The sequence below is a fragment of the Furipterus horrens genome, unplaced genomic scaffold, assembly GCF_987537825.1.
Source record: "Furipterus horrens unplaced genomic scaffold, mFurHor1.1.pri manual_scaffold_4, whole genome shotgun sequence".
NCBI classification, from domain to species: Eukaryota; Metazoa; Chordata; class Mammalia; order Chiroptera; family Furipteridae; genus Furipterus; species Furipterus horrens.
In genome coordinates, this window is record NW_028327174.1 from 160,511,345 (window position 1) to 160,532,889 (window position 21,545).

Below are 21,545 nucleotides of genomic sequence, written 5' to 3' on the forward strand. Positions count from 1 at the left end.
ATAAGGGAAGAGCATTCAGGCAGAGGAAAGAGCAAGTGCAAATGCCCTGAGGCAGGACCTTATCGCTGTGTTAAGGAGGAGAGTGTGGCCAGGGTGAACTCTGCTGAGAGGAAATGAGATTGGAGAGCTGGAGAAGGGGCAGCAGATCAATAGGCCCTTGTATACTCTTTGGACTTTGCTTTTACAGAGTGAGGTGAAACACCGTTTGAACAAAAGAGTGACTTGATTTGAATTGCAGCTTAGAAGCGCTCTTCTGGATGTCTCTGGAAAGAGAGAGAGAGCAATAGTTTGGAGTCCATTCTGTAACCCAGGCAAGAGATGAAGAGTGATATGTGGAGGTAGCAAAGTGATCAGATTCTTCATATATGGGGAAGGACCTACGGATGGGTTAGATTTGAACATGTGAGAAAATGAGAGATAAGTATGATTACAAGACTTTGGCCTCAGCAACTGGATGGATGGAGTTGCCAGTTCCTCAGACAGAGAAGAATGGTGGAGCATTTTGTCTGAGGTGCCTTCTAGACACAAAGTGGAAGTGTTAATAGGTGGGTGGTCATACTCTGCATGGCAGAAGCATCGAATGAAAGGGCTCATGAATAGGAGCCTGGAAATGTGAACTGGGGCAGGTTTTCAGGATTGTTGAGAAAGACTAAGCAATTTGCAGCCTATCCTGTAGGGTAAGGGAAGCCATTGAAGATTCCCATACAAATGATGATATATTGTTCAGAAAGATAATTCAGGAATGTGAGAAATTTTAAAGGGAGAGTGAACAACTGCAATGCCAACGCAATATCAAGGGCAAAAGAAAGTATGCACTTTTTATTTAGGACGCTTTAAGGCAGGAGCAGTGGGGTACAGCAGAACAGACAGCTTCCAAAGTCAAGGTGGAGGTAACAGAGCTGGAAGGCAAAGTGGACAGCCAGAGTGTGGGTGTGGGAAGGGCACTGAAAATGACCAAGATTTCCAGCTTGGGTGAAGGAAGAGGAAGCTATCAGAGAGTCCAAGAGTCAGTCAACAAAGAATGAGAACAGCAGCCAGGGAAGAATAGTCTCACAGATACTTACAAAATGGATAAAATGTTCAACATCAAAAGGCACCAGTTTCAAGAGGACTAAAAAGAGATCATGTGACCTAGCAGTCAGAGTTGGAGTTTCAGTAGAATGGTGGACAGACACCTTGGGCTGATGAGCAAATGTTAATACTGTTTCAGTTAATTTGGAGGTGAGGTACAAGAGTGGCAGTTTAAAAGCTAGGTAAAGTGAGAAGAAAGATTATTTTCCTTTGTACTGAAAATGTCTTAACTTTATTTGTAACTAGGGGAGAAATTATTGACTGCAAAAGGGGTACTGAAAACCCAATAAATACAGTGAAACAAGACCACAGTAAAGAGAGGTACCCAATCTGCATCAAAGGGTTAAGAATATGGAAAAGAATTCAGTGTGGTGAAGTTTAAGATTCACCACTGAGTGTGGCTTTACCAGGGAACTGTCTCACATGACTGAGCCCTACTTAGCATTTGGGTCAGAGTCCTACTGAAAATATATAGGAAAAGGTATCCACATATAATCTTATGAATGGCTCTTAATGAGCAATATGTAAAAAAGTTGCAGTAAGATTGGTCAAATGGCCTAAATAAGCTCAGTGGTTATACTCTTACTGACAAAGAAAACTGGAAAATCAGTCAAAAACACGTATAATTCAAGACTTTAAGTCAGACATCAGTCCTGATGTATCTGGAGAAAGACATTCAACTTTCTACTTTTCTACTGAACTTCCTACTTTGCATAATAGGTAAAAGTCATAGAGAATTTCAAGAACTACAAAAATCTCAACAGAAGAGTAAATCTTATTAATAAAACAAAAAATAAAATGTATAAATATAAAAACTTACTCCTGACTCCACTTGAACTGCTCAACCTGTTGAAAAATTAAAGTTGTTTAGATAATGTTTTACATTTTTCAATGACCAAAGAAAGGAAAAGTATGTGAAACAGTGACAATTAGAGAGTCTATACATAGATGTATGTATGTGTATATATATTTCATTGAAAGAAAAGTGTCAGTTACCTTTGACCCCTATCTTTATCAATAAAGAAATAGTTTATAATTATTTTCATAGAAAAATGAGTAGCAGATATACATGTAATTCACTTATTAGGCATGCCCTAAGCTAACTGAAAAGCAGTTGTTAGATTTTGGTTTTAATTAGCTATGTGATCACACTGCATATATAAGATTTAACTGTGCTTGTATTGTTCTGGATCAATTGAACTAAAGGGTTCCTGAACTATGCAGAGCAGATGCCTACAAATGAGTCTATGAATGTCTCCAGACAAGCCTACAAATCAGTTTCATTAGCCCACGTGGCCCCTAAATGTTCACAGGCTGAAATGAGCTCTCGTTAAATTGTTACTTGCCCTGCTCAAGTGCACAAGTGGCCACTGGCAAGTCTGAGTAAATGCACTTAAAGAATATCTCCAGTATTTAAGGTCCATGAGGAAGAAAGTACAATTACAATTATTGTTTAATTTCATGCTGCAATAACCCACTGCTCTGCAGGAGCACAAACTGCTAAAACTTGGGGAGAAAAAAGTCGTGTGTGCTTTTAAGTCTAGAGGCAGGCTTGCACAGAGAGACCTTAAGGGGAGCTGCAGAAGAAAAGGTCATCCCTAATGGAGGTGACTGCAAACTGAAGTCACATTCCACCTGCCTGGTATCACTGGCGCTTTGTAGAATAGATGGTTTTGAATTCTCTCCTATGGATAGTTAATTTGATGATATAACTAGAAAAGTCCAGAAAACACTACAAACAAAATAAAATAACCTTTGCCTTGTTTTGTTTTAAAATGCTATTTCTCTAAGTAAATAAAATTGCAGGCCACTCAAGCCTACAACCATGTGAGTTCTGTATCTCCTCTCTCTCTCCCTCTCTTCTGTTCTTTCTTTCTCTCTGTTTCCAGACTTCTCAAAGAGTTACTGCCTTGACAAACACTTAGGATATTAATGAGAAACCAAAAATAAAAAAATATCAACCTTATAAACAAAAAGAAAAAATTAAACAATAATTATTTTTAAAAGTAAAGAAAGAAAAGAATCAGGTCTTTAGTCTCAGTCTTTTTCTTTAAGCAAGACAGCTTCATTTCTACTCTTTAATATAAATTTCACAATCTTATCAAAAAAGATGATATTCATTATTCCATGTAGTACTCACTTCACTATATTCTTAAAAGGCACTGAGATGAGATGTTGTTGCCAGTAATAGGAAAACTTGGAGAATAAATAATTTTTATTTTTTGCTAACAAAAAAAATTATGATTGGACAAACACTTTTCTCCTTTTCTGATCATATGAAGCCTGTGTTCTCAGTCAGGTTCAACAAACAAACAGAAGCCAAATGTACTGAAGAAAGACATTCAGAAATACTCACGGGGAGTGTCTAGTAAGGTTGGTGCTCCAGGAATTCCACAAAGAGTTTCTACTCAGATCCTGAACAGAAGGGAAAAGTCATTATATGTTCACCCAATATTCTCCCACCCCAAGTCCCAGTAACATGTTTGCAAAGCACAATCCTTGGAAAGTAGAGTCCTTGTGTTCCCCTTCCTGCCGCTCACTATTTCTCTTTTACTAACCATACTAAACCTAGGCCAGAAAGATGCATAATGTTAGCACGAAATCTGGGTAACTCAATCTGTTGATGGACTTTAACAGAATAAAATTACTTTTATGGTGACAGCAAAGAGAAAATGTAACAGATAAAGGTTTTTACAGAAATGAGAGGGAGAGGGGGTGGGTTGGGTGGGGGAGAGAAATTAGGGGAAAGGGGGACAACTGTAATTGAAAAACCAAAATAAAAAAAAAAAAAGAAATGAGAGGGAACATATAAAATCAGTTCATGACATGAAAGAAGAAATGAAGGTCAACGTTGACAAGAAACATCAATCATTACATCATTATGTCCTATGATCAGTAGATTACTGTTTCAGTTGATTATTTACACCCTTACCCTGAAATTATCTCAGAATATTTCCTATTTAGATTTAACTATTATTTCTTGAAACTTAGTACACTTCATACATTACTCTAGGCATTTTCATTGGTGTGATTTTTGTTATCCACTATCAATAATCTCATAAGAATGTATTAGCCCCATTTTAGAGATACGGGTACTGAAGTTCACAGGTTAATTGATGTTTATAGCTTTGCAACCTATGAAGTGGCAGAGCCAGGATCTGACAAGGCAGACAGGTCCTTACCTACAATTACTTTCAAGCAACCTTACATTTTACTATCAAAACCTTTCACAGTTACATTCCTACAAGAACATCAGAGGTCATTAGGATATATTCATTCAGGTAATGTGTATGTAGCTCCCATGTATGGAGATAATGTTCAAGCAAAACCAAAATTAGATTTCCTGGGTTAGTCTAACTAGATCACACTTCAATATGGAAAGTAGAGTTGGCACATTTTTGTAGATGGAAAGAAAAAGAGACTGTAAAATAGGAGAGCCTCAGTTTTGGAGAAACACTGAGGGTCTTTTACCCCACAATGCTCAAATCCCCTTCAACACTTCTGCAAAGAGGTTTGCTCGGCCTGTGTGACTAACCACACTAAGAGAGGAACTTAGCACTTCCAGAAATAAACCATTCCAGCCCTGGAAAGCTCCACTTGCTAAAAATTCCTCCTCAAATTGCGCTGAAATCTGTCTCTCAGTAACATCTATATGTTGATTCTAGCTGTACCACTTAAAAGCTTATTGAAAATACCTTATTTTACTTCCAAGTGGCAGCTTTCATATATTTGAAAACAGTTTCAAAAATTCCTGAGTTCTTTCTCTGTCGTGCTAAAAAATGTGCAGGATAAATTATTGGGTAACTAGACAAACTGCATAAAGAAGAACAAGGAAAGCATGAAATGCGGGGATGGGTGGAAAAAATGAGCAAATATTCAAAGCAAAGATTTAAATGTAATATGTAGAAGCCAATTAAGAGAAAGAGCTAAAAGAGTCAAGGAGTTATGCTGTGTGCATGAGTGTTTATTTTACAAAGTATCAAATAAAAGGTTCTTACCTCGTGAGACTGCTTTAGATAATCACTGACTTGTACAGCATGCCGTTCGATTTCTTCAGTTTTCATTTTCTGATATATATTAGGTTCTAGACCTTAAGAAGAAAAAAATTAGAGAACATGCAAAATTGTGTTGCACTCAAATCCAGTTCCCAAGTAGAAAGATCTTACACAGTATAGTCATCTCAATTTGAAAATTTTTTCCCTTTTGAACAAATTATACCAGGATTCCTTTTTCCTTATTTTTCTCTAGTTGAAAGCTATATATCCTATTTCTATTCTCCAATAGCTTCACTTGACATTTATGACATTTGTACATCTCTATTAAGGTCAAGAATTAAATTATCCAGACCTGTCCTCCAATAAACAACATCTTCTGTATATATTTTACACTCACTTTCCCCTGCACCCTGTCCATGCTTTATTCAAAATACATGAAATGTTAGCTCCAAATTGTTGGGAATCCTTCCTTAACAATTCTATTAAGCATCATAGTGAGCTACATAAAAAAATTCAATTAATTTAATTAATTTTGTCTTTTAAAAAAGACAAAAAAATAAATAAATAAATAACAGAAACGAAAGATAGAAAGACATGCCAACAAATGAATTTAATTTTTAGACTTTTCTTTAAAAGGACGATGAGAATCATTATTGTTTTTTTGTTTGTTTATTTTTTGTTTTTTTTATATACCTGGTACCTACAGGGTCACTGTCATATAGTGGTTGGATTAATTAATTCTGAGGATAATACTTATTAAGAGTCCCTGAGTAAACATGGAAGATAACAGTTATATTTTTTTTCCCTAATGATTTCATCCTGGGGGGAAAAAAGCATACAAGAAGTATGAAAAACCTATTAGAAAATCACAAAATGGCATATATGGTATTTGTTGTAATATTATAAAATTATTATGATATGGTTGCAAAAATAGCAGAATACTATAACTAAAATAAAATACCTACAGAAAAAGCTAAAAATATACTTTTCCTCTTCATTGTTAATTTCCTTAGAACTTTTATTTAAAGAGAGCTACCTGACAGGGCATCAATCCACTCTCAAATTTTTATTTATTTTTACATTATTTTTAAATTAACTCAACTTAGGTTTCAAAAAACATAGGATTCTCAACTCACAATATGTTTCAAGGTAGATATTAGTCCTCCTTGCCTCCTCAGATTAGTCAGGCACCTGGCCAGTTTCCCTAGGTCTTCTCTCTCCTCTGATAACTGGGTTTAATGAGATTCTTTCCCAGACCCCTCCTACCACCCCTATCTTTCTCTGTTCACAATTCATTAGAAAGAACTTAAATAATTTGAGGGGGTGGAGAGTGGGTTAAATGGGGTGAAGATAGTCAAGCAATACAAACTTCCAGTTATAAGATAAATAAGTCCTGGAGACAGCATCCGCATCAGCATCACCCAGGACTGTGGCGACTATAGTTAACAATACTGTATTATATATTGGAAAGTTCCTAAGAGAGTAAATCTTAAAAAGTTCTCACCACAAGAAAAAAAAAATTGTAACTCTGTGGGGTGATGAATGTTAACTAAACTTGTTGTGGTAATTATTTTACAATAATCAAATCATTATGTTGTACACCTAAAATGAATATAATGTAATATGTCAACTATATCTCAATTTAAAAAGAACTGAAGAATGATATATAATAACCTAAATAGCAGATAATTTATTAAAATATATAATATAAACATAATATAAATATACATTAATAAAATGAAAACATTTATAATCAGTCTTAGAATCATACCTGTAGGCATAGGACTTGATTTATTCAAAATTATAGGCTCTAGTAAACTCTGTGATTTAAGGACAACAATTAAGCTCTCAAGCTGTATATGTAAATTGAGATTGTTCTAAATAATTTAATTTTGAATGTCTCTTTCCATTTAGAGTCCACTTGATACTCGGTGGTTTAACAGAAAATTAAGTATTTTTTTTTAAATATAAATCAGGGTTTCTCAAGCGTGACATTGGCATTTTTGGCCAGATGATTCCTTGTTGGAGGTGGGGCTGCCCAAGAATTGCAGGATGTTTAGCAGAATCCCTGGCTACAGACCCTTCGTTGAAAACCACACCCATGAGAGCAATGTTAAAGAAGCTTTGAAGAAGCGTAACAACATAGTTTTCAATACACTATTTGTACCTTAAGTTTGATGTTTCAAATAATTTTAAATCTTCATGAGTCCTTAATCAATCCCTTCTGTTTAAAAATTAGTAAATTATCTTATCAATGCAAGAAGTTCAAAGTTGTGATTATTGCTCTCAATTCTGTTCATGGTCTGTCCTCATTTTATCAATCCAGGCTTATTTCAAATTCTATGCCTAGATCATAGTCTTCGTTCCTAGCTAGCTGGTGCATCTTGTATACTCTACATACACCAATATTATTAAGCTTAAGGGATACTTGCCCACAGAATAAACAGTATTGGTGAGCAGCAATAAATAACCAGCTACAACTCAATCCACTGAGCTCTTTGTAAGTGTCCAAATTAATATCACATGAACCTTAAGACTATAAAATTATATACCCCCCCCCATAAATCAAACTAAATGAACACTGAGCCAGGTTCAACAGCTCTGAATAAAAAAGACTATCTAAATCTTAATTATTCTTTTTTAGAGTCTGACAACTATTTCATTAAACTTTAAAAAAGAAAAAAGCTATTTTCCTAAAAGGGCATTTCCACCTCTCATTCCCTCATCTCCACGTGAAACAACTTCAGGGCCCACCCACGGCCAAAGACCAGAACTCGAGGAGACTCCACTAGAGGTTTGGGGATCCAAGAGTACACACTGTTACATACCTAACTGACTAAATCTGGACACTGTCAGCCAGTTCTTGCTGTACTTCTCTTCTTTGGGGATGCTATTTTCTCCTGGTTCTGAATTTGATTGGTCACTTTGAAAGCAGGCATTGATGGTTATGACCTGGAGAGAAAGATACTCATTGGAAAACAGTGACATTAATCTCAAAACACTGTCACATTAATTAGAGGGACCGTGGTGAAGAGCACTGGTTGTGAACATTGGTTGCATATTAGAATAATAAGGAAGCTCTGAGCTCCCATCACTCATACTGCAGTTCACAAGCATCTGTGTGACTTTGCTAATTGTGGTCCTAAGAACCAGTGTGGCAAGCAGGGCTCCTCACATGTAGGTGTGCGTCAGCATCACCCGGTACTGTTCTACACCAAATCACTGGGTTCCACCCCCCAGGGTCTGTGATGCAATAGTCTGGGGGGAGTGAAAATGTGAATCTTTGGTTAGTTTCCATGCTGATAAGAGACCACAACCTGAGAACCACTGATACAGTAAACAACAATAAAAAAAAAAAAAAAAGAATGCAAGGCTTCGATACAAAAGAAATTGTGTTGAAATTCTGGTTGTGTCACTTAGAAGCTACATGAACTTAGGAAAATTACTTAACATCTATGAGCCCCATTTCCTTTATCATTAAAATAATAGATAGCCAATAATAATGATGCCCTATGTACTTCTCAGGGGCAGAGAAGAAATTGGGTAAATTGATAAACTACAAAGCAATGAGTAAATGCAAGTTATTAGGACTTGAACTCCATTGTATTTCCTAGTTGAAATATGGGCATTTTTTGACTATTTCAAAAACATAAATCTACTTAAATTTATATTTTGTGGGATTCCAACAACTGGTGGCATTTTCCCTTGAAGAACCTTCTTTATGAAGCTAAATCTCTTCCCCAAAGAGTATTTCACATCATTTTCTCATCTTTATCTCTTTGCTTCTGCTACTCATTCTAAAAAGAGCTGAAGTGCTTTTTAAAAATGCACCTGCTCTGACTGGTGTGGCTCAGCTGGTTTGGCATCATCCCACAAAGTACAAAGTCGGCAGTTCAACTCCTGGTCAGGGCACATGCCTACGTTGGGGGTTTGGTCCTGGTTGGGATGCATATGAGAGGCAACCAATTAATTGATGCTTCTCTCTCATATCAATGTTTTTCTCCCTCTCTTTCTCCCTCCCTTCCTCTCTAACTAAATCAATAAATATGCATCAAGATCATAGGATTGGAAAATACAGCATAAGGAGTTGTAATAAATATGAATGGTGCCAAGTGGGCACTGGAAATATTAGGAGGAACACTGTAAAGTATGTGATTGTATAACCAACATGCTACACCTGAAACTAATAAAAATAATATTGAATGTAAACTTCAATTGAAAAAAATTAAAAAGTAAAAGTAATACTAAAAATTCATCAATATTATTATATGAAAAAAATATATGTAGAATAGAAAAGTGAATCAGGGCATTAAGATCATGAAAGGTAAAGTTCTATAGAATAGCTAACTCAGTTCTAAAGCTTCCTAACAATAAATAAAAAGATTCACTAAATAAAAATAAAAATAAAAATGTCAGAATTTATAGGATATAGCTAAAACAATGATTACAGGGAATTTTATAGCACTAAATAGGCACTAGAAAAGTATTAGAAATAGTAACAGAAAAGTATTCTAAATAGTATCAGAAAAGAAGGAAGTCTCAAATCAATAACCAAACTTCTACTGAACTACAAAAGAGAGAGAGAGAGAGAAAATTAAACCCAAAGTAAACAGAACAGAAGAAATAATAAAGATAAGAGCAGAAATCAATGACATAGAATCCAGAGAAAAATCAATAAAACTAAGAGCTGATTCTTTGAAAAGATCAATAAAACAGATAAACTGTAGCCAAACTGATAATGAAACAAACAAACAAAAAAAACTACAAACTTAAAAATATTAGGAATGAGAGCAGTAATGTCACTACAGATCCCACAGACAGTAAAAAGATAATGCTGTAAACACTTTATGCCAATAAATTCAACAACTTAGAGGAAGTGGGCAGATTCCTTGAAAGATACAAACAAAGCTCACTCAAGAAAAATCAGATAACCTGAATAGCCCTATATCAATACAGAAATTAAATTTGTAGTATAAAACTTTCCCACAAAGATGGTTTCATTGATTAATTCTACTAAATAATTAAGATTGAAATCATATCAATTCTATACAAATTCACCCAGAAAACTGAAGAAAGGGGAACACTTCCCAACTCAGTCAATAAACCCAGAATCACCCTGACATCAAAACCAGACAGACACATTACAAGAGATCTAAACACAACTATTCCTCCAGAATACAAATGCAAAAAATCTTACCAAGATTTTAGCAAAATGACTAAGTATGTAAAAAAGATAATACATCATAACCAAATGGGGTTTATACCAGAAAGATTGATTTAATATTCTAAATATTAATTCTAACATTATAAAATTAATGAGGGATTCTCTGCTCCTCCAGTTCAACGAACTGCTGCGTTTTCCTGTGCAGTGCCAGGTAAAAACCTCAACCCTGAGACACGATGGTGAAGGTTAAAGTGAACGATTTGGCCGTATTGGGCGCCTGGTCACCAGGGCTGCTCTTTACTCTGGCAAAGTGGATATTGTCGCCATCAATGACCCCTTCATTGACCTCAATTACATGGTCTACATGTTCCAGTATGATTCTACTCATGGCAAGTTCAAAGGCACAGTCAAGGCTGAGAACGGGAAGCTTGTTGTCAATGGAAAGTCCATCACCATCTTCCAGGAGTGGGATCCCACCAACATCAAATGGGGTGATGCTGGTGCTGAATATGTTGTGGAGTCCACTGGGGTCTTCACTACCATGGAGAAGGCTGGGGCTCACTTGAAGGGTGGAGCCAAGAGGGTCATCATCTCTGCCCCTTCTGCCGATGCCCCCATGTTTGTGATGGGTGTGAACAAAGACAAGTATGACAACTCCGTGAAGATTGTCAGCAATGCCTCCTGCACCACCAACTGCTTGGCCCCCCTGGCCAAGGTCATCCATGACAACTCTGGTATCGTGGAGGGGTTCATGACCACAGTCCATGCCATCACTGCCATCCAGAAGACCATGGATGACACCTCTGGGAAGCTGTGGTGTGATGGCCAAGGGGCTACCCAGAACATCATCCCTGTTTCTACTGGCGCTGCCAAGGCTGTAGGCAAGGTCATCCCTGAGCTGAATGGGAAGCTCACTGGTATGGCTTTCCGTGTCCCCACCCCCAATGTGTTGGTTGTGGATCTGACCCGTCGCCTGGAGAAAGCTGCCAAATATGATGACATCAAGAAGGTACTGAAGCAGGCATCAGAGGGCCCCCTCAAGAGTATCCTGGGCTATACTGAGGACCAGGTTGTCTCCTGTGACTTTAACAGTGACACCCACTCCTCCACCTTTGATGCTGGGGCTGGCATTGCCGTCAATGACCACTTTGTCAAGCTCATTTCCTGGTATGACAATGAATTTGGCTACAGCAACAGGGTGGTAGACCTTATGGTCCACATGGCCACCAAGGAGTAAGAGCTCCCTGGACCACCAGCCCCAGCGACAGGAAGAGAGGCCCTCAGCTGCTGGGGAATCCTTGCCCCAAACTGACCCCCCAACATACTGAGAATCTCCTGACCTCTAGTTGCCATCCTAGACCCCCTAAAGAGGGGAGGAGCTTAGGGAGCCCTACCTTGTCATGCACCATCAATAAAGCTCACTGTATCCAAATAAATTAATTAATTAAATTAAATTAATTAATATAATTCATTATATTAACCTAATATAAGGGAAAATCATCTGCTCATATAAGTAGGTGCAGAAAAAGCATTTGACAGATGCCAACATCCACTAATGATAAAAATTCTTAGAAATCTAGAAATAGAAGGGAAGGAAGTTCTTCAACTTGATGAAGGGAATCTACACTAAAACCCATAGCTAACATCACATTGACTGGTAAAAGACTAAATGCTTCTCTCCTAAGAGCAGAAACAAGGAAAGAACATCTGCTTTCACCACTCCTACTCAGCATTGTATTAGAGGTGCTGGTCAGTATAATCAGGCAAGAATAAGTAAATATTTAAAACACATCCACATTTGAAAGGGAAAAGTTAAACTATCTTCATTCATAGAAAACATAATATTTTATACAGAAAATTCTAAATAAGCAACAAAAAAATATTCAAAATAAATAAGTTTATATCTCTATAACATTAACAAATAATCAGAAATTAAAATTTTTAATAATTGCATTTATAATAAAATAAAAAATATTAAATACCTCGAGACACGTTTTAAAAATCATGTATAAGACCTGTATACTGAAAACTAGAAAACACTACTAAGAAAAATTACAGATCTAAATATACAGAGAGATATGTCATGCTCATGGATCAGAAAACTCATTGTTAAGATGCCAATTCTCTCCAAATTGATTCACAGCAATTCCACTCACTCCAGCAGACTTCTCTATAAAAATTGACAAGCTGATTCTAAATTTAAGAGACAGTATAAAGAAACAAAGCAGCTAAAACAACTCTGAAAAAGAAGAAAAAATTTGGCAGACCTACAATACATGATTTTAACACTTATTATAAAACAATGTTATGATGTTTGAGATAGTGTGGCACTGGCACAAAGATAGACAAAAATAAGTAGAATAGAACAGAACCCAGAAACAGATTCACATATACGATGGGTCTATACAGTCAACTAATCTTTGGTCAATTAACTTGCAAAAATGTGAGATAATTTCCTATTATAACTATGACTCTGAGAAAGAAGATACCTACTATAAATCATTTCTGGTGGCTCACTGGGCTCCACCATTTCTATACAGGCGCCTCTCACATAAACCACACTTCAGGGAGAAGCCTGCATTAAGGAACCTGCCTCCTGCACTGAACTACCTTACTGCACTGCGTTCCTACCATCTGAGCCAGCCTTCATAAAAGAGTTCTTGGAATTGTATTTCAACCAATAGGACTGAAGCTTTCCCCATCCAATTGGATCTGCACAGCTATAGCCCCCATCAGCATCTTCACCAACCAATCAGAGCGGCCCTATTCTGACAAGTTGAAGTAGTGTCTTTTGGACCAATCAGACTGTAAGAATTTAGAGTCCATATTTGCATGAGGATGGACCTATCAGGGATGGGTTGGGGAGAACTGCTCTCTAAATAAGTCCACTCCCCTCTGGCTCGGAGAACACACTTTCCCATTTCACCAAAAACTGAAGACTGCACTTCCCCTGCTGAAGCTGACATACCCAAGATATTTCACCACAGCAGAGCAGACTGGACCAGAACAGGTGGAGCAGCACAGAGCTGTCCAGCCAGAAGGGGGCCTCACCCCAGGGCCTTCTCACAGTCATACTATTTCATAGCATGCTGCTTCATAATTGAACTGTTTGCACTGAATAATGTTTTCTTCTTCATCACACCCTAAAGGGGAATTCCTGTTGGCATCAAATTGATGCTAACAACTATAGATGGACATAACTCATAGGAAAAAGACTATATTTTTACAAAAAAAAAGAAAAAAAATTGTTATCTGTATTTAAGGACAGAAGGAATCTCAAATGTTACCTATCACCACATACAAAAATAATTCAAAATGGGTGCTAGATCTAAATCTAAGAGCAAAGACTATAAAACTCCTAGAAGAAAATAAAAGAGAAGCATAGTGATCTTGAGTGTGGAAAAATTTCTTAAATATGACATAAAAAGCATAAACTATAAAAGAAAAATCAAACATTGGACTTCCTCAAACTAAAAATGTATATGCTTCAAATGACATTTACAAAAGTAAAAGGCAAGCCACCAACTGAGAGAAAATATTTTCAAAACATATATCTGACAATAGGCTTATGTCTAAAATATAGTAAAAAAAAAATCTTTCAAGTTAATAACTACCCAATTTTTTAAATGGACAAAAGATTTGAACAGACATGTCACCAAAAAAATAGGAGGGTGAATAAGCACATGAAAAGATACCTAGCAGCACTAGGTATCTTTTGCAAATCAAACCACTATTAGATACTGCTACACACCCACTGTTATAGCTAAAATTGAAAGGACTGAGCACACTAAGGATTGGCAAGGATGTGAATGGCTGGACTGCTCATACACTATTAGTCAAACTGGTGAGAATGTGAAATGATACAACCACTTCAGAAAGCAGTTTGGAAGTTTCTTCTAAAATTAAACAACTGCTTTCCATATGACTCTGACATTCCACTCCTAAATATTTACCAGAGGGAAGCTGAAACAGATATCCCCACAACGATTTGCACACAAACATTTACAACAGCTTTGCTTAGAATAACCCAAAACTGAAAATAAGACAAATGTCCTTCAACACGTGAGCTGATAAATGAATTGTGGCCTATCCAGTCTAGTGACTCTTAAATTTATATCTCCACAATGCGATTGCGTGCATCTTGACACTTCAGAATAAAGAGAAAACAAGCTAAGATCGGCTACTACCACAGCTGCCAAAAAATATAAAAGATACCTACTGGAACCTGCAGTCCTGGCATCTTCTTCTTTTTCTTTGACGATTTTCTGTCCTTGGTTAGCAGTTTTGCTTTGGCCCATGCTGGCTGCCCTATCTCTGAAGATCTGGAAAGATCTAGAAGGGGAATAGGTTACATGAGAAAGTTGAAGATGGCATGGGAACCTATTTTATTTTACTGAAAGGATGAGAGAATGGGGAGAATGAGAATACAGGCAAAAGTCATACTTTTTAAAAATAGTAGCAATGCAAAGAATTTAATACTGCTTTTTTAAAGTGTTTACGTCTTACTTTTAATCTTAGAGATCTTCAGTTTCTCCTCCTTGTGGAATCTCAAACTATGACTCCTAATGAGGGGCCTGTCTCTGTGGAGAGGATTGATCCAAAAGGATGTGCTTGGCTGGAGCCCTGGTCCCCCCTCTGAGCAATCACTACTCAGGGCCAAGGCTGTTGAGTTATCAGAGAAGGATCTGCCCCAGATCTGCCTCTGGCAGTGTCCACTCTCATTGGAGTTACTGTTGCATGTGGAGGCCAAGCAGGTTTGCCACTTTTTCTTGATGCTAAACAGACCAGTTTCATCACCTTCTGAAAATGCCCAGTTCACATATCCACCTCCAGTTTGCATGCTCTCAGCTTGGGTAGGTAGGGAGGACACTTTTATGGGTACAGGTGTGCAAATCAAAGTGTTTAGAACTTGCTCTCCCCTGTCTTGTCTGGCTGATATTTGAAAAATCGGCTCCTGCTGCTCCTTGTGTCCAGCCACTGAGCCCTGGGCTGAGATAGCTGGGGTCTGCCAAGTCAGATGAGCAGGATCTTCATTCTGGGTGACTGGTTCAGTTGCCCGCACACCTGTACCTGCTTCCACAGATGGTCTGGACAGAGGCAAGTCAGTTTCTGCAGAAAAAGGAACTTGCTTTAGATAAGAAGGGACCAGGAGAAATTGGCCATACTTTGGCTGTGCTTGCCTGTCAAGGCAAGAAGCAACTATACTATTTTCTGTTTCTTGCTCTTCCTGGTCATTTCTTACATTTAAAGTCTCTCTCTGACTGTCTGTAATCTCAGCAAGGGGCCCCCTCTGCACTCTTGGGGGATGCTGGCCTCTGGCCAGACTCCGTAGCAAAGAAGGAGGCATGCTATAATACTGGAATTTCTTCTTCATGCTGCCTAGAACCTCTGCACAGATGACATTGCTCCAGCTGTGGGGAAGTTTTCTGCAGGTAGAAAGCTTTCTGTTGGCCCGGAGAGCCTCATCCTCTTGTAAGGTGTCAACAGCAGAAAGGACATTTAGGGCATCCACTGTCAGGGCAGAGAGGTCTTGCAGGTGTCCCACCTGACTGTCCAAAGACAGTAGGGAGTCCTTTATAAAAGACACCTTTTCATTCATTTCTTTCATTTGGAAGTACATCTCCGTAACCCTAATAGTGAAGGGAGGGAGAAAACCAATAAACACGTTAAGCCAATGGGAATTTGCCTTATTCTCTTCCTGTCCTTCCTCCATCCTTAGGTGGCTCCTCAGCCTAAATTGCTTCCCAAAGTGAGGTATGTATTCTGCCATCTTCTGTCTCCAATGTATGTTTTTAGTCCAGGTGATCTCACCCACTATGATTCCCACTATCGCCCCAATGCAGAAAAACTACAAATCTACACTAGCCATTATTTCTAATATTTCAGAACCATATTTCCAGCTTCCTGCTAGCTACCCCTCTAATCATCTCATCAATCAGCCCATTTGTATTAACTTATACACTCATTAATTTATATAACAAACACTTGGATATCTCCTAATGGCAAGCATTATGTTACTTTGGTAAAGAAAGGAGACCCTGAGGAAAAAATCAGAATGATAAGAACAGCATCAATAATCAAATATGCAGTTAGAAAAAAAGGCTTTACCAATCTTTAAAAAAAATTCCAAGCCTACAGTTCAAATAGGCTTCCCAAAATTCAAACAAACCCTACTTTAAGAGATCTACATTCAGAGAAAACTCAAGGCAATTTCTTAAAAATTACTTTGACTAATTTAATCAACATTATGATGTCCAGGCACTGATACATGTCAATAAATAAATAAATAACACATCTTTGCTATACGAATATAGAAGTAAATTGCAAGAAGAGTCAAATTAAATGTAATAGTTGATTTCATTTAGAGAGAGAGAGAAAGAGAATATTGGTTAATATTTATCTGTATATATCTCTGTAAATATCTCTGTATGGGGATGGGTTTTGTTTTCTGTCTGCCAAAAGAGATATGCTGAAGTCCTACCCCCACAGTGCTCCCAGAATGTGACCTTATTTGGAAAAATGGGGTCTTTACAGAGGTAATCAAGTTTAAATGAGGTCATTAGGGTGGACCCTAAGTCAATATGACTGGTGTCCTTAAACAAAGGGGAACTTTGGATACAGAGGGAAAATGATCTAACACTAACAGCTAGAAGCAGTAAGGAAGAATTCTCCCCTGAAGCCATCAGAAAAAGCACAGCCCTGCCAACATCTTGATTCTGGACTTCTAACTTTCAGAACTGAGAGACAATAAACTTCTCTTCTTATCAGACTCCCCAGTTGTTTGGTACTTAGCAACCTCAGGAAACTAATACAATAAATTACAAAATAGATCACATTTGGTTACATAAAAACAAATTCATACACATAAAAATATAATACAACATTTTAGAACATAAAAATTAGTTGGAAATTATTCTAACAAATATGATGAGGTACTCATATCCCTTAATAAATCAGAAACTTTTACAAATTGTTATGAAAAAAAATTACAAAGACTCCAAAGGACATGAACAGACAATTCACAAAAGATAAGATACAAAGGATAAGAAAACATGGTAAAATACTCAACTTAATTGGGCAAGCAGATAAGGATGCAACATTGGAGCATTCAATTAGGCAAAACATAAAGAAGTTCACTATGCTAAAGTACACATATATTCTTTACATTATGAGATAAAATATTGTGAAGCCATTAAAATTCGCACTTATATTGTTGATAATTTCCTTTGGCTACTCCTTATGGTAGGGGCGGGGATGTAGATATCTGTTATGTTCTGAATTATATACTTTCAAATGTGGTATAAAAAAACTAGAGAAATAATAAAAGTTAAAATTATGTTTACAAATAATGTTTAATTATTTGAAGGAGTGTTTTGATATATAAGGTGGAAAGGGGGACAATATACAAACCTGTATTTTTTAACTAAGAATATATAGAAGACTAAATGGAAAAAAGACCAAATTTTCACAGTGGACTCTGGCTTATTACATTGTTCTTCCCTTCTTCCCTTGTTTTATTCTTTTATTTGGAGGAGGGACTACACTTCCCAACTTCTCAATTATAAAAATCCTTGAGAAATAGAAATAAAGTAAAAACCAGCAAGAGAGGGAATCTAACCAACAGTTTCATGGCTGATATGACCACATGCAGAAATTATCATAAAAATGATGCTCGGTCTTATTCGGAAACTGGGAGAAGCAGTGATTACACCAGGAAGAGCTATAGCAAGCACTTCCCAAAAGAGTGTTACACACCCCCTCTCTTAAGAGCCCCCCAAATCACATGGTGGAGACACCTTCCATATCTTCTTTCTGAGAGCACTTCACATAAGAATTAAATAATAAAGAGGGTGGTATTTTCCATTTTTATTATAGTCTTTGTGGGTAGAGCCATCCCTTTCTTGTGTCTGCTATAGAATTCAACTTCTATAACTCAATAGAGGCTCAATAAATGCTTCCTGACCTTCTGGACCCTGAAAAACTAGAATTAGCAAGGCTGATGCGGGAAAGAGCACAAAATATATGTATATTCCCTTCCAAATACGCTTAATTAGAGCCTCTCTATCCAGTGCACTGTTTCATCTAATTCAAAAACAGTATGGTCTGAACAGCAGTAATGGAGACTCATTAAGTTCCATTAGCAGCAGTCACATAGAATGGACACAAGAGAAACCAGCGACTATTCACAGCAACAGGTAACATGCTACAATAGAGACCCGTTAGACAAATAACCTGGTCACCCTCAAATTGGGTCCTCTTGCTCTTACAGGCACTTATTTTCTAAAGCATTATGACCTATGAAACATATTTTAATTATATTCCTCAACTACGAACCTCATTAATCCATCCTTTCAGTGATTCCGACACGTAAAACACGTTCTTATCATTTTAGTTTCTGCTGCGCAAGGTTTGAGGGTAGAGGGAAGACCAGGATAGTTACTGTTTTATTGTGGACCTTTGGACAAGATATTTTAAAATGAGATTATAACAAGTATAATTATAATCATCGTGACAATTGTAATGGTCACTGAGTGGTCACTATGTGCCAGGCATTTTAGAAAGGCTCTACATTATAATTTTATTTAACCTTCATGCCAACCCTAGAAGGTAAGCATTACCGTTATCCCTTTCATGAAAAGAGGAGAGGTCACATGGCTGGTCACAGGGTAGGTGACAGACGGAGGCTCAGACCCAGGCCATCCAAGTTCATATTCAATGGCTTTAACCACTGTACTTCATCACCTCTCAGCAACTCATCTGGGATCTGGGCAAAGTTCTTTCAGGGGGTCCTAAAAGTCCCATGAAGTGCTAAATAAATCACACCAACATTTCCCATGCAGGGAGGCATTTGGTCACGAATGTTCCTCAATAAGATTTCACAGCCAAACAATGACAGGTACTGCTCAAACTGTCACTCTCTACTGAGTCACAACGCACCTTATGTTAATGTGCTTGAACTTTCTAAAAAAAAATGTACCGTTTCCCAAATACAATGTAGCCAAACATGCTTAATATGGAGAAATACCTAATAAACATCTTACGCCATAGAACAGGGAGCGAAATGCTGACTTACACTACTAGGTCAAGGAGAAGAGTAGCCAGTACTCCAAAATAGATAAAGTAAGATATAAAACAGCCTTACTATGTTCACCTTTTCCACTTTCACAACACACTTAATTCTATAATGATACAGGCAAACATGCAAATATCCTCCTAATCTCCTTTCCCTCCCTCTTCAAATGAATATCCAGTTACCTAAGAAAAATATTCTTCCCTCTCTCCCACACCTCATTTGTGAGCTCCCAGAAATGACCTCAACAAAAATAATTATGTAAAAATAGGGCTGGTAAAATAGCTCTATCAAGAGGGAACATTGATTGATTATGCTTTGAAGTTAAATTAGAGAGTCATAGTTCAATTTTAGAGCCTTTGAAAGCATTTAGAATACTTTTTAGAAGCTACTTATCCATCTACCTTCTAATCCTTCTCCATTCAATCTCAAGAAAAAAAATTCAAGAGAAATATAATAGTATTTGATGATCAATAGTGTTAGGTTGTTTATTATTATTATGATTACTATTATTAATTTATTGATTTCTTGTTAACAAATGTCTTGTTCTCAAGTTTTCACTCCGTAATTCACTTGACTCATAATACTACCTTCTTCTAGTTTTCTTTATACTCCTCTGATCAATTAAGTTTATTCTTCTCCATGAGTTCCTCTCAGGGTTTGTTGGCACCTCTGAGGGTTAGTCTATCAGCCCAATGAGTCTCCTTACTCAGCTTGCTTTCTGAGCATAATCACTTTCTCTGTCATATTTTCATTTCCTTACAATAAGTAGATTTCTTACAATAAGTCATCACTCCCAAATCTCCTTGTCCAGTTCATACTTGGTCCTAGTGCTTCAGAGTCATACATCAAAAGACTTCCAGACACCTCTGCTGACATGTGCCACAGGAATCTCACGCTCCACAAGTCTAAGTCTTGTTGCTTCCTGCCCATACCCACACCTTGTGTACATTCTTTATATTGGTGGCGCCATCTTTCACCAAATCACCCCGGCCACAGACCTGAGAGTCATCTTGGACTCCAACCTCTCCCTCAGGTCCACATCCAACCCCTGACTCACCTCATGAATTGTCCTTTCTAAATAGGTCTTGATTCATCCCTTCCCCTATGGTCTGAATGCCTGATTGTGTCTCCCCAGATTTCGTATGTTGAAATCCTCACCTCAAAGATGATGGCTTTAGGAGATAGGGCCTTTGGGGTGATTAGGTCATAAGGGTGGAACACTCATGAATGGGATTACTGCTCTTACAAAAGAGGTGCACAGAGATCCCCTTCCACTGTGTGAGGACACCGGGAGAAGTCTGCAATCCAGCAGAGGGCCCTACCCAAGCAAGCTGGCCCCTGGTCTCAGGCCTCCAGCCTCCAGAACTGTGAATAACAATTTTCTGCTGCTTAGAAGCCACGCACTCTGTGGTATTTCCCTACAGCCACTCAAAAGGACTGGAATACCCTCTTTTCCATCCCAACACCACTAATTCAGCTAGACCTTGGGACTCATGCATCTGCGGCATCAGTAGCTTGTGTGGTCTCCCTAGTTCCTATTCTGAACCCTCAAAGCCACCCTGTAACTGAAGGAAATCTGCCTAGAAGGTAAATCTGTACATATCACTGACCACCTAAAATCCTTCCTTAGTTTATAGTGTAAAGTAAGGGGCTCTCCATGACCTTGTCCATAATCTTAGGAAGCAGGGATTATCTTGATCCCATCCTACCTATTATATTTATTCCCCTTTGCTTACGGTTTGAGAGGGAATTTGTATTTTTTTAAATTATACTCAAAATTTGGGGTGCCTATTTTAACATACTAATAGATTATTCCCACTGGGTCCTTATTATCTATCTACCCCAACTCTGCCACATAGCTCATCTGTGTCCTCTCGTGTAATCCTCACAAGTTCAAGAGGTAGGTCTATTTTCACATCTGTCTCACAGACAAGAAAACAAAGGCCCAGAGTGAATTTGCCCAAGTACATGCAGCTAGTTAAATGGCAGAAGCCGGACTTCGACCCAGCTCTGTAAACCCCTATCTGGGCATGTTTCACACAAAACTGACAACCAACGTGGCCCACAGAGCCATTGCTGCAAAGGAGGCAGAATGTGTGGAGGACGGAGATGGAAAGGGAAGCTCACAGAGCTCTGGCCTAAAGAGAATTTTGTGGGTTGACATCTTATTTGATAGTCAATTTTTTCTCAATATTAAATTTTGACCTGAAATTCAATCAGCTACCTAGACACGTATTTACAT

The 21,545-nt window shown here is 37.7% G+C and overlaps 1 protein-coding gene and 1 pseudogene across 1 annotated transcript in view; one reads left to right on the plus strand and one right to left on the minus strand.

Moving 5' to 3' along the window:
• TRPM6 (transient receptor potential cation channel subfamily M member 6) overlaps nt 1-21,545 on the minus strand; it is a 112,308-nt gene that overhangs the window by 21,377 nt on the left and 69,386 nt on the right. The window contains exons 26-31 of the mRNA XM_090275225.1: nt 14,737-15,860; nt 14,450-14,562; nt 7,895-8,018; nt 5,070-5,161; nt 3,428-3,486; nt 1,892-1,917 (exon numbers count right to left, since the gene is read on the minus strand). Of these exons, the coding sequence (XP_090131351.1) occupies nt 1,892-1,917; nt 3,428-3,486; nt 5,070-5,161; nt 7,895-8,018; nt 14,450-14,562; nt 14,737-15,860 (1,538 nt within the window). The remainder of the gene's footprint in view (nt 1-1,891; nt 1,918-3,427; nt 3,487-5,069; nt 5,162-7,894; nt 8,019-14,449; nt 14,563-14,736; nt 15,861-21,545) is intronic.
• Nucleotides 10,517-11,482, plus strand: LOC150013173 (glyceraldehyde-3-phosphate dehydrogenase pseudogene; annotated as a pseudogene).